This window comes from Nothobranchius furzeri, chromosome 9 (genome assembly GCF_043380555.1).
Source record: "Nothobranchius furzeri strain GRZ-AD chromosome 9, NfurGRZ-RIMD1, whole genome shotgun sequence".
NCBI classification, from domain to species: Eukaryota; Metazoa; Chordata; class Actinopteri; order Cyprinodontiformes; family Nothobranchiidae; genus Nothobranchius; species Nothobranchius furzeri.
The window spans coordinates 68,587,401-68,601,185 of record NC_091749.1 but is presented as its reverse complement, the minus strand read 5'-3'; the positions used below and the strand labels follow the sequence as shown (position 1 = coordinate 68,601,185).

At 42.9% G+C, this 13,785-nt stretch overlaps 2 protein-coding genes across 3 annotated transcripts in view; both read left to right on the top strand.

The window, feature by feature from the left end:
* The first annotated feature begins 386 nt into the window (after positions 1–386).
* Positions 387–13,785, top strand: part of LOC139071849 (zinc finger protein 383-like) — a 34,648-nt gene continuing 21,249 nt past the window's right edge. Inside the window, exons 1-2 of one of the 2 annotated variants that reach the window (XM_070555142.1) lie at positions 901–1,035; positions 2,240–2,415. In XM_070555142.1, the coding sequence (XP_070411243.1) occupies positions 2,355–2,415 (61 nt within the window). In that variant the 5' untranslated portion in view covers positions 901–1,035; positions 2,240–2,354. Of the gene's footprint in view, positions 1,036–2,239; positions 2,416–13,785 lie in introns of both variants that reach the window. The other variant, XM_070555141.1, reaches the window with a different exon arrangement.
* On the top strand, positions 4,730–9,959 carry LOC129159940 (E3 SUMO-protein ligase ZBED1). Its single transcript, XM_054737091.2, has 2 exons — positions 4,730–7,905; positions 9,699–9,959. The coding sequence occupies exon 1, from the start codon at positions 6,384–6,386 to the stop codon at positions 7,197–7,199; it is 816 nt and encodes a 271-aa protein (XP_054593066.2). The 5' UTR covers positions 4,730–6,383; the 3' UTR covers positions 7,200–7,905; positions 9,699–9,959.

The following is a 13,785-nucleotide window of genomic DNA, read 5'->3' as shown; positions in this document are numbered from 1 at the left end:
GAATTTCCTTCAGTGACACAGGGATGGTTATACTATGAGACACCCGCTCCCTTTTGCTCGGTGCGCCGTTATTATCACGATGGAGAGAATACACAACAGAGAAGTTGAGAAACTATGAGGTGTAAAAAAACAGCTTTTTAGGAAAATGTCTGTGAGAATGAGGAGAGCAGGAGGTCTGAGTTATATCCTACAACAGAACTGTTTGGATCACCACACCATATCTGTTTTAATGCCACTTTATTGGTAGTTTTGGAATTTATTGTACATATCAAAGCAATTTGGGCCATTTTAATCATACTAATTAATAACTTTAACATATAACATAGTATTTATTTTCCTCCCTTTTAGTCCTATTATATATATATATATATATATTAGATGCCATAGGGAAAACGAACGCTAATGTGGCGTGATGACGTCATCAATATGTAAATAAGCACGTGACGTCATCTGGCGACATCTAGTGACTTTTGGGGGGAACTTCAGCTACTTTCAGTCAAAAACAGTTGGCAACACTGGCACCACTAAGAGGGGAGCATTGGTGTCTGCAAAGTTGCTAGCGCGAGTGAAAAGCCCATTGAAACAAGAAGCTCTGTATCTATCGTTTATTTCCTACCTTTGACCCTGGGACTCCGCTTGGGATTTTTGGACCGACCGCTGCGTACAACGACACTCTGCTAACAGGGGGCGTTCCCGTTTTCAATCAAAATTGCCCCTTTTAGCGTGTGTGCCTTTTAGCCATTTCCCGAATCGTTGGGAACGGAACCTAACTTCAGCCTCGTGGACAAGAGGAAGGAACTGAAGAAGAAGAAACCGTTAGCAACGTTAGTTTATTGTTGTTTAGCCTTGTGAGGTGAATATTAAACATGTATTCAGGAGAGTCTCTGATGGAGTTTGTCACCAGGCAAGTAGCTACTGCTAGAGAAATCATCGCGAAGGTTCAAGAAGCCATGGCCCCGTTCGAGGAAGGGTTCGGTGGCCAGCGCAGACTGTCGGATATGAGCTGGAAACCACAGAGCAGCTCACACAGAACAGGTAAGAAAACCAGCGGGTACCGAGGGGAAGAGCTTTAGGATTAGCATAAATTACGTGATTACTGTGGCAGAAAAGGACCAGTTTTAGCCATTTATGATAAATAAAGGTGACGTAAGGCCCCTGTGTGATGTGAAATGTAGAACAATTTCTATAAACAAATGAAGACTGATTCAATCTCCCAAAGTGGATGCTATAATCACTCTTAGCAAGTGAAGTAGTCCAGTTTAGATATTTTGGAGTTAATTTAGATTCAGAAAATGGCCCAGAATGATGTGATGTAGGCTACACAAAAGGGAAGAGAGGTGGAGCTGAGGGTGGGGCTGTAAGGCTGGGATCAAATGTCGAACTGAAGCTAATGTTGCTACAATCTAACCCAAAGCTAACGCGGAGGTGGGAGCTAAGCTAACGGAGGTAGCAACCTAGCTACAACCGGTGTTGTGCCTAAGTAGTTACCCCCGTTAAAAATTGTTTCCCCATTCACGGGAGCGCGCAAAGTAGGAGGAGCCACTTGCCCAGCTCCGTTCTGTACGCTACTTGTCACTGATCTGCAGTCGACGCAATAAAGAGTAAAAGCTGGGAAACAGCAGGCTCTATTAATTTAATATTAGTTTCGTGACATTGTAATGTGCCGTTTGGAATAACCTGCTGGGAACACTGTATAGAAAAATACTTTGATACTATAATACTGTAAAACCAGAAGTGATCATGGAAACACATCGCTCTCCGGTGAATTTACATTCGGTTTACACTTTGTTTTTGTTGGCGTTGTTATCACGAAATAGTTTATTTGCAAAATCAATCACAGTATAACCAATAACTACAGTAATGTTGCAGAGGGTTTCTTCACAGCAAAAGTTAAGGAGGGATACAGATTTTATCAGGCTGTGTGTCCTTGGCTGCCAAAATGTGCCGCCCCATCAATAATGCACATTGGCGTTGCTATCACGAAATAGTTTATTTGCAAAATAAGTCACAGTATAACTAATAACTACAGAAACTTAGGAGAACATTTTCTTTTTTTAGACTTCTTAATTTAACATCTACATCTATAGAGCTCCGGGAGTTGACGTCACTTCTCCCGGCATGCAACAGTTCAAATCGAAACGGCACCATATTGGCATGCAGAAGCCGGCAGCTGGACTATTTGTTATTGTCAGAAAACTCAATCAAACGGGAAATATGGTAGATTCCTGTTGTGCCCCAGGATGCAGAACAGACGCGGACGACATAAGGAATGAGCCATCTACAGGATTCCCCAAGATCCGGAGCGCCGCAAACGTTGGATCATTGTAATAAAACGTGCTAGTGACCGGGCGAAAATGAAGCTGTGGGATCCCGAGAGTAAAGGTTTTCGCTTATGCAGCGACCACTTCATATCAGGTACTTAAACCAACGTTTCCTCAACTGTGTGTGGTATTTATTTTAAATGCTTTTATTATGATTCTTAGTGGGCTTCCTAAACTTATTTTGGCGTGGCTTTTTCTGTCTTATTACTCATAGCAGCAAGTAAACATCACGTAAAACGTTGCCTCGTGAGTTCTGCGTGCTGCCGTTTACGTGTTTTATGATCACAGCAATTAACCAGCTAAGCTGTATTTAATTTTTAAGCAATGGTTGATCAATTGTCAGATCACACATAAAAAGCACTTTGGATTGCTATTATCTGTCTCACCGAGACTACTTACGTGTAAATCTGTTATTTGTCCATCCATCCATTTTCATCCGCGTATCCGGAGTCGGGTTGCGGGGGCAGTAGCGTGACTTCCCTCTCCCCAGCCGCCGGAGCCAGCTCCTCCAGGTAAATCCCAAGGGGTTCCCCGGTCAGGTCCGGTGTTGTGCCGGTAAGAAGCCCGCTCCGACAGCTTCTGGCGTCGGAGCGGGCAGTATAGTCGAGAGTCTCAGACCTTCTCCCCAGCTCCTCCGGCCGGGGGAATCCCAAGGGGTTCCCCCGGCCAGGTCCGGTGTTGTGCCGGTAAGAAGTCCGCTCTGACATCTTCTGGCGTTTTTAAAAAGTATCCCAGGGGCACGGTAAGGGTCGGAGATGTTTAGTCTATTTAATTTCTGACTATATAAAACGATTTCTTCTGTTTTAAAATGTGAAGTAAACTCAGACGAAGTAAAATCCAAGCGGATCCCGTTCATGTTCATGGTTACATCCGTGTTTGTTTACCTTTTTTGCATGCCAAAATGGCGTCCACTAACTGAGAGTCACGTGGGGTCCGGAGCTCTATACATATGGATATGTGTGTTCTCAACTACGTGTGCCATAAGAACACTAGCTGTGCACTAGGGCTGCAACAACGAATCTATAAATTCGATGAAAATCGATTACTAAAAGCGTTGGCAACGAATTGCGTCATCGATTCGTTGTGTTGCGCAACTCTTCCAAAAGCCCCCCCCCCCCCCCCCCCCCCCCCCCGGCCGCCGTTGCGTGCAGACCGGAAGCAAGTCAGATCAGCGCGAGGGAGAGCCGGGTGAAGCAGCGAGACCCAAAAACGTAAAAACTTCTAAAGTTTGGGAGCATTTTCAGCTAAATCAGGCGAAGACATTCGTTACCTGCAACGTTTGTAGGTCAGACTTAGGCCGGGGACACACTGGCCGCGGAAGCGCCGCGAAAATGGGACCGCCTTCATTCGGCGCCCTTGTTAAGCTATTCTATAGACCACATGGGCCGCCGAAGCGCTGCGAATTGCTTCGCGCCGGCGCGCGCCGGCGCTCCAGCCCGCGCCGTGCAGCGATCATTTCGGCGTTGGCTCTATTTTTTTCGCGAGCCGCGCGTGAATCGCGTCAATTCTGGCAGGAAGTCAAACGTAGACATAAGAGGCAGGCCGGTAAAGTTAACAAAATAAAGCATTTCAAAATAAAATTCCGCAATAGTCAAACGTGTTCGTAAACAGACACTGCAGAAAAACCACACGAACACGCACACACATACACACACATCGAACTTGTGTGCTTGTGTGACCACGTGAAGGGGGGTGTGGTTTTGGGTGTCTTTTCACCGGAGCAAACAGGACTGAGAGGCAGAAAGTCTGAGGCAAGCAGTTAGGATGGATGACTTTAAATTAATTATGGAAGTTGAGAAACACAAGGAGCTGTACGCCCCCCGAAAAACATGATTGTTTACGTACCCATGTCGGAAGAAACTGCTAGGATACAGCTGCAGAATTGGAGCGGGTTCCAAGAGATTCAACTGGCAGAAACAACTCATACCATAGGTTCACACACACACGCGCGCGCACACACACGCACGCGTACAAACACTCAAACGTAGAGGAAAAGAGCTGAGGAAAGGCAGAGAGGAAATGGAGGACACCAAGTGTTTAAAAGAAAAACTACAGCTGAGCCGAGGCGCGCCTCGACTAGGGCGCGTCTGATCTGAACTGAGGAGCGGCGAGCAGCGGCCGAATTTCGTGAGCGATTCGCTTCTCGGCGCTTCGCGGCGCTTCCGCGGCCGGTGTGTCCCCGGCGTTAGCATGGCACTGGAGTACTAGGTGATGCAGCATCTTAAAAGCAAGCATGCCGAATCAGCGAGGAAGGAGAGAGCTCGGTGTCCGGGTAAGTTAAAAACGTTTCAAACGTGATTCACCCAAGCCCCGGATTATTACACAGGCTAGATATGCCCTAAGCTCGTAAAAAAAAAAGTCTATAAAATCGTAAGCGCGACGCTATTAGATGGGGGGGGGGGGGGGGGGGGGGGGACTCGCTCTGCTGCGAACCGGTTCCGCCGTGACATTCCCGCAGAAACTGGTTGATTACACCGGGGCCAGACTACTAACATTTGGTTTTACAACCACAATGTCCTCAGAAGCGAAAACGCTTTTAAAAGGGAGGGAGGAGTCCTAACTGTTGCTGCAGGCGTGTTGTGAGAGTGCAGTTATATACTGGTTAATATATTTTTGGATTCAGTTGCTTTCATGTGGCCTAATGTGAGTCTATTTGGGATCATTGGAATGATCAGCAGCATTTCTTGATGTGACTTTATGGCAGTTGCCCAGGGCATCATCACAAGGAGGGTGGCATTCATTTACTTTTGTTTTATTTGGTATTTTTTCAGTCATTTTTGGAAATAGTGATTAATTTTGATTAATTCACAGCCTATGTTTAATTACATTTAAAAATTAGTTGTTTGACATCCCCAATTATAATGTCTACAGATGAGATCAAACAAAACAGATGAGAATTCCCCTTAAAGAGCAAGTCACCCCCAAATAAACATTTTTTTTGCTGATAAACTAAACGAGTGTCTAATTGTGCTGCAGACACGTGTAGTCAATAATTTGGCACTTCAGTGCATCTTAGTTCAAATTTAAATATTCTTCCTAAAACTGGCAGTGTTGTGCCGTTGTCAGGTAAAAACTGCACTGTATTTTAATTTAAATCTGCCACCGCTATTGGCTAAGAAGTATGCTATGATGTAAACTGGTACATTATGATGTCACAATGCTGTTGTGAGCCTGAGTGTGTGTGTATTTGTTAGCGGTTCCGCCCTCTCCGTCTGCCAGGCAACAGCATGTGTTGCATTTTTCAAACATGAAGTGGGAGTGGAGTTAGACTCTGGTAGGGGTTGACTTGCTCTTTAAGCTGTTTAACTTGGACCAAGCATTTTAGGTCACAGATAGGTGTAGCTTAGGGTCTCTGTCTATACACCTTATAAGACAATTTAGGTGATGGCATGTTGTTTTTCTGCTATTGAACTGTTTTCTAATAATGTTGTGTTTAATAAAGTGAAGGAAGGAGAGAAATAACGTTTCCCTAGCAGTTTTTAACAATGTCCCCATGTAATCCGATTAATCGATTAATCGTGTCGAGACCCCATCCGATTCATCGATTATCCAAATAATCGTTTGTTGCAGCCCTACTGTGCACCTTTAGTGTCAATTATGTACAAGCGAAACAAATAAACATGTCTTCTGGTGGTGGGCTTTTCAAGCAGAGCTGGTGGAACCACCGCAAACACATCTCACACTGAATCTGTAAAAAAAAATAAAAATACAAATCCCAATGTTAAAATTTCATTTATGGTAATTGATCATAACATTTAGCAGTCTTTCATGATGACATTACCCATTTATTTTCAGTTTCATGCTCTTCTTCCCCGCAGAAATGACAGATGTTTGTCAGGTCATCTGTTTTAAAAAGTGAAAAAATAGCACATGGACTATACTACCTACTGCTCTTATTACTTCATTCAAACAACTATTTTGTTTGTTTCTACAGCCATCATGATGAAAATATTCATGATGTCAGAACACTGAATGGTGGAAAATTAGTTACCTGTCTCTAGGAGGAGAGTGGTGGCAATTAGGGCTGAGCCATATCATACCTTTCATGGTCATACCGGTACAATGGTGGGCAATGATAAGAAAATGAAATATCGCGATAGGATAGAATGGGTAAAACGCGCTTGCGTAGTGCCTTTGTTTTCATACGCACATGGCGGGAAAAGCATGGCGACGACGGAGAAGGGCGAAAGCGGCTCGTTGAATGAAACAGAATTTGTTTTTAAAAAAGGTGCTACTTCAGTGGTGTGGAACTGGTTCGGTTTCCGCCCGTCCGATACCCAACAAAGCACAATTTTTTGTAGAAGATGCAAGCGGGCCGTCGCGGCAAAGGGAGGAAACACCACAAACTTATTTCATCATTTGAAGCAGAAGCACTTTTTGGAGTACAACAAAGCTGTTAAAGCACGCAAAGATGCGTCCCCTTCAACAAGTGCGGTGGTAAGACCAAAGAAGCTGGCTCAACAAACAATCGGCACAGCTATAAATAGCTGCACCCCGTATGACAAAAGTAGCAAACGCTGGGAAGAACTAACTAATGCAGTAACGCATTGTTTAGCCAGGGATATGATTCCCATTCAGAGTGTGGAAAAGGAAGGTTTCACAAAGATGCTTAAAACGTTTGATTCACGCTACAAGCTGCCCACCAAGAAATACTTCTCTAAAGTCGCTTTGCCTGCTTTATATGAAGAGGTTCGTACTGAGGTGTCAAATACATTATCGTCTGTGGAGTTTTTTGCGTCCACCACGGACATGTGGTCAAGCCGAACATCAGACCCCTACATGAGCCTCACAATACATTACGTGGACAAAGACTGGAAGCTAAAATCAAGTGCCTTGAAACAAGTATTTTCCCCGAGGATCATACCGGGGAAAACATAGCCAAAGGCCTAAAAGAGTTCCTCAGCTCGTGGAATCTTCAGGAGGAAAAACAGGTGTGTGTGACGACAGACAGCGGGGCCAACGTTGTGAAGGCTGTCGCACTCAACAACTGGACCAGACTTTCATGCTTCGGACATCGCCTGCGCACTGCCATAGGTAACTTGCTTAGATTGTCAGATCAAGCATTTCTTGCATTAGTTTAAATGATAGTAATGTTTATATTATTAATCTTTAGATGTCTTTAAAAATGAACAGGAAGGCTGGATGTGTGCATTTATGCTGTAAGACCTTTTAAGTTTTGCCCTGCCCTAGTGTGTGTGTGTGTGTGTGTGTGTGTTATACATAAAACTTACATGTCACACATTCCACACTGCATTAATATTGGTGTTGAGCAATTAACCGTTTTCCTTTAAATTTGTCTTTTTTAGAAAGAAGTGTGAAGGACCAAAGGATTGATCGAGCAGTTGGAGTGGGAAAGAAGATTGTTGGTGCCTTTGGTCACAGCTGAAAGCGCCAGCGTGCTCTGCAGGCTGCCCAAAAAGAACTGGGCCTACCAGAACACAAACTCATAACTGAATGTTGCACTCGTTGGGGCTCAAAGCAGAGAATGATCCAGCGACTGCTGGAACAAGCAAAGGCTATAACACAGGTTTTATCTGCTGATAAAACCACAAGGCACCTCATGTTGACATGGCAAGACATTCAGGTGCTTGACTCAGTCAGAGCTGCATTGAATCCACTTCTAGAGTTTACAGATGCTTTTTCTGCTGAAGAGTATGTGACCATTTCATGTGTTAAGCCTGTTCTTCAGATGTTTGACAACGACCTGTTAAAAGTAAAAGAGAGTGACACACCGCTTACCAAAGACATCAAAACAGCAATACTTGACTCAGGGTGTCCGCGGGTCCTTAAAAAGTTAAATTTACTTTTCCAAATTTAAGGCCTTAAAATCCTTAAAAATTACAAATAATCCTTAAATTCAGTTTCCAAAGGTCTTAAATTACCAAAGACCCAATAAACAAGATTCTTTTATTTCTATAAAATTTTCATGAATTTCTAGTTGGTGTTCAGCGTTTTTTGTGTATGATATAAGCGGAACCGTACACATTCAGTTGGTTGTGAAAGGGGGCTATTTTTAGATGAGCACATTAGCTGGTTAAGCTAGTGGGAGCTTCTGCCATGGGGAAGTGCACGTTTAATGGTAACTAGATGGCTAATCCTACGTTTGCAACATGGTTAGCACCGGTTCCAGGCAATAGCTGGAAATTATAGCTTAAAATAAAATTTTAAAATGGCTTAAATTTGGTCAAAGTGGCCTTAAAAAAGGTATTAAAAAGTCTTAAATTTGGCTCCCTTAAACCTGCAGATACCCTGTTGACTACATGAACAAAAGCTACAAAGACAGCGTCACAGAGAGGCTTATTAACATGGCTTCTCTACTTGATCCACGTTTTCGCACAGAATATTTCAGCGAGAGTGAGAGCGAAGCCATCAAAGTTCAGGTCATGAGTGAACTAGAGCATCCTGTGTCACACCAGGGTAGCACAGCCACAGGTGTTTCAGAAACACTTCCCACATCTGCTGGAGACCAAACAAGTCAGGGAGCTGCTAAAAAGCCAAAATAGAGTCTCGGGAGCTTTTTGAAGGGACCTGTTAGTGGCAAGACAGATGTAACTGCAGAAAGGTTGCTATCTGAACTGAGCAGTTATGTGAATAGTCCACCAGCAGACAGTGAGTGTGATCCTCTTTTGTGGTGGAAGGTTCACATGGTAAACTTTCCCAACATCAGCAGATTAGCTAGGAAGTACCTCTGCATTCCAGCAACTAGCTCTGCATCTGAAAGGTTGTTCAGTACAGGTGGAAACGTTGTAACTTGTCTACGATCCTCCCTTAAGCCCACATCTGTGAACATGTTGGTGTTTCTGACAAAAAATCTTAAAACTTGAAAAGGGCACTTTATCCATGTTGTTTTTTATGTATTTTTTTTTTTACTCAAGAGTTTGAGTTTTATGTTGCAAAGCAACACTTTAAAGGCCCCGTGTGTGAAATTCACAGAAATCATAGTAAAAAGATCCGACTCTTTAGCACCACGCAGTTTAGAGTCGGTATTGCAGCTATTGGAGCTCCCGAGGATCAAAAAGGTTTTTTTTAATCATTATTTAAAACTTTATTAACAAATATAACAAATACAATACAAAATCGTGTTGCTGTAAACGGCAGCATGTCATCATCTAATTCCAGCTTTCAAGTCAGCGAACAGGTTAGTTGTTTTCATCTAACTTATTTTATTAATTTAATCTAAATAGGTTTTGAATAAGAAAAACTTTTTTATGTCAGTTATGTTTGCTAATAGCATACGGCAGCTAGTTAGTGATGACTTCTGACTACAAAAAATGACAATATTTTGTTCATTTTATTTGAGAAATGTTATATTTCTATTTGCCATTTTGGAAATATACAAGGTAGTGTAGTCTGTAATTGTTTTCACTCCGTAAACAGAGTCAGATATCCGATGGTTCATCAGTGGAGACAGACAGAGGACAAGGGAGAGGAAGAGGGCGAGGAAGAGGGAGAGGAAGAGGACAGACGTGTGCCAGCGCACAGAGAGGCAGAGGTGTTAGACATGCGACAGAAGCAGGGCAAGCATCCCAAGATGAAGGAGCCGAATTTGCTCAAACCAGCCGCAACGTCCCACGCACAAGAGGAAGAGGCAGAGCTGCAATAAAGTCTAGAAGATCGGCGCTTTCAAGAGCTGATGAGGAGAGAGTCGAGGAGCTTCAAAGGGAAAGAAGAGCAGAAATTGAGGTTTGTGTAAGATAATGAGCAAATTAATAATTATCTGGGTCAATATTTGCCGTCCTGTCACTCATTTCATTCATATAAGTACATACGGTAATTCTATTTAACCTAGTTAGTAATATTATTTATTAGGTGCATCTAACCTGTTCTACTTTTCTCTGAAATGAGATCAAATCAGTGGTTATATGGGTTGTTATTTAGAGACGTGTCATAATTTCGGCAGCAAAAAACCTGATCGGTGCATCCCTAATATATATATACACATATACACATATACACACACACACATATACTGGTTTTCAGTGTTTGGGAGGACACACACATCCCACATACACGGTCGGGTCCTTGCTCCCTCAAACAAAGGGATCGGCCATTTTGTTTCAAAGCTTCCTCCATTTTGGAGATCCCATCTACTTGAACACATCATATCATTCCACCTTGGATTTGATTGTTTTTACATTATCATTTCATTGTTTCATTACTCATTGTTTGTTTGATAAAATCAGTTGGTTAATATTGAATGCTAACGCTTTGGAAGGAGCTGAAGTGATCATATTAGTTAATAAATGTTATTGCTAATTCAGTTTTGTCTCAAGTGAATTTGTTTGTGTGATATGAATTATGACTGCTGCCCGTAAAGAATTTAGGAACTTTAGACAGATTGATAATAGGTGTGGATTCATTTTCCCCTGTTAAAAGGGGTTGGTGCCCCGAGGATATCCTAATATCCTACTTACGTAATAAATCGGTGAATATTTCCATATTTAAGAATTTATTGATGAATCCCAAAAAGTAAAGTTTATAAATTATTCGTTGACTTAGGCTTGGTTTATGCTTGACGCATTTACTTTCCACTTGGTGATGCGGCTCGCGGATGGAACGCGCTTCACAATTTGCAGTGTTTATGGTTTATGCGGCTTGTCTCTGCGTTGAGCCAATATTCTCCCAAACTGTGTAGGGAAGCATGGAGCTCTACGGCATGCAACCAGCACTACACCATAGTAGAAGTAAAAATTACTGTTGTTTACAACATGGCATTCCAGCATTTTTTAACAGCGTCCTCGTCTTTTCCGACAGTGCGTGCTATTTCTCTCCAGGAATTATTAACAATGTTTATCATGGTGATCTTTGAGAGCTGAATCATACAAATGTCTGTATTCACGAACCTCTGCCATACTAGTTCTTGCCAGTCCGCCATGTTTTTCCGCGTCCGACCGTCGTAGGTGCGCGGTGTGGAAAGTTTGGGCCGTGCAGAGGTGCGGTGGAGGGGCGTGGTTGTTAAAATGACGCGTGGAGCCGTGCGAACCTCGCGGACGCGTCAAGTATAAACCAAGCTTAATAATCACAACAGCCGCATTGTGGAGGCTTGGTTCGCCTCCCAGTAGCAGCATAAACTTTTTTCTTCCCTTCTAGCTTCACTTGCCAGTACAATGTTTACAACCATTAATTGGTATACCGTTTAAAATATTATGACTAATGTGTTTTTTAATTTGTTTATTTAGCCAAAGTGAGTCCATTTGTGAGCAGAGTTTCAACTAAAATGCTGTTTAGGAACGACCAAATTCAAAGAACTTTTAGAGATATAAATATTTTGCAGAAAATTAACATTGCAACTAAAATATAAACAAATAAAATGAACCAAGGACGATATTTTCCTGATATAGGGTTTATTACTCAAGTAAGGGTAAAAAAAAGTATCTGATTAGAAGGCTACTTGCGTACTGAGTATCATCTGATCTAATATTTTTAAAATGTTGTCGTCTTCCTCCGCTTATCCGGGTCGCGGGGCAGCATCCCAACTAGGGAGCTCCAGACTGTCCTGTCCCCGGCCACCTCCACCAGCTCCTCCGGCAGGACTCCAAGGTGTTCCCGGACCAGATTGGAGATGTAATCTCTCCAACCTGTCCTGGGTTGACCCGGGGGCCTCCTGCCGGCAGGACATGCCCGAAACACCTCCCCAGGGAGGCGTCCAGGAGGCATCCTGACCAGATGCCCAAACCACCTCAACTGACTCCTTTCGATCCGGAGGAGCAGCGGTTCTGCTCCGAGGTCCTCCCGAATGTCCGAGCTCCTCACCCTATCTGTAAGGCTGAGCCCGGCCACCCTACGGAGGAAACTCATTTCAGCCGCTTGTATCCGCAGTCTCGTTCTTTCGGCCATTACCCAAAGCTCGTGACCATAGGTGAGGATTGGGACGTAGATCGACCGGTAAATCGAGAGCCTGGCATTTTTAAAACGATGACATCAAACAGACAAAAAGTAAGAAGTTATGGGCAAATATTGGTATTTTAAAGACTTAAAAGTAAAAATGTAAACAAATAAACAACATGATTACAAAATAACAAATTTTAGGCAAAATTTAGACAATCTGGGCACAATATTTTCCTAATATACAGGGTTTATTTAGTTGTCTGAAAATGTAACACGTTTAAAAAAATACCGCAATAATACTGAAAACCGTGAACAATAACCGTGAGGTTAAATTTTCACACAGTGACAACCCTAATGGATACTTTGCATCCCAATGTGGGGAATCTGAATGTTCATCTTGTTGAACATAAGTGAGTCCTCTTCTGATGATCTCGAGTTCTTTCTCCTCTGATAGGGTAATTTCTTTCCCACCAGGCTAGCAATTTACACTATGGCAGCCTCCACATTTTGGCTCATAGGCTGCTCCAACGCTCTCCCATCTCCACCATTCAAAAAACCCACGGTTGGTCATAGTCATATGTTTGTTGTTTGCAGTTTGGTTGCATTGGAAAAGCTGGGATTTTCCGAGATCTGATTTATTGGGTGTGTCCGAATCCAGAGGAAGGATGCTTGTGAGTATGGGTCCTCGCCGGTCTAGCAAGGCCGGGTCCTTGCAAGACCGCTAAAACCGGAAGTCAGCAGCTCTGAATTCGGACAGTACTAGCCACGTTTTTATTCCCGCCCCCAGGTCCAGTTGCTTAGCTACCATGACGGCGGCAAACAAGCTAACAAGCTGTTAAAATGGATCCAGAAATCTGTTGTTTTTTCCTTTTATACTTTTTAGTTAATGACCTGCTTAATCTCCGTCGCCGGCGTTATTATTTAAGGCTGAGAAGCAACCATATCCAGGTAAAATATATATATTTTTTTTTGTTTAGTGAACCAGCTTTCAGGAATCATATGCTAACTTAGCTAGTTTCATTTATCTTTTAAGCAACTGAAAGACCTGTGGCTAAAAGTACAAATTTCTATAGAACATACTAACAAGTAGATGAATAATATTGCCTAAATATTAAGATGGAAGCAATCAGAACCGGAGGACTAGTGGAAGGCCTCTGTCCCAACACCTCGTCCATGAGACCAAACCAGGGCCAGGCTTCAGCAGTGGGCTTTCTGCTGACTCCCTCTGTTATTTTGCAGTTTTAATTTTTATCACTTGTGCTCTGCTTTCTTTAGACAATACTATATCACTGGTAAATAAGTTTATATCCTCAATTTTTTGGGTGGGGGACAACTTTATGCATAAGTGCATGTGCCATTGAACTCCATTGTTGTTCATGTGAACTGTGAAGTCCCTTCTTGGGCTCATAATTGAGTTCTTTTTTCCCCCTCTTGTCCTGTCTGGCTGTGAAGGAAACATAATTGATGTGTGAATGCTGGAGACAAGCCTTACACATTTACTCTCAGGTGGAGTGTTAAAGATTCTGCTTTAATGTCACGCCTGATACAAAAACTTTATTGTCAGTGTTTTTAGATGCTTTTTAATTCCGACCGGACATGGAGGCAGAGGTGCAAAAGAAAGGAAGAGAGAAAAGGA

What these genes read in the sequence shown, in the direction of transcription:
- LOC129159940 (XM_054737091.2), top strand. Translation starts at nt 6,384, where the DNA reads ATGGTGGGCAATGATAAGAAAATGAAATATCGCGATAGGATAGAATGG.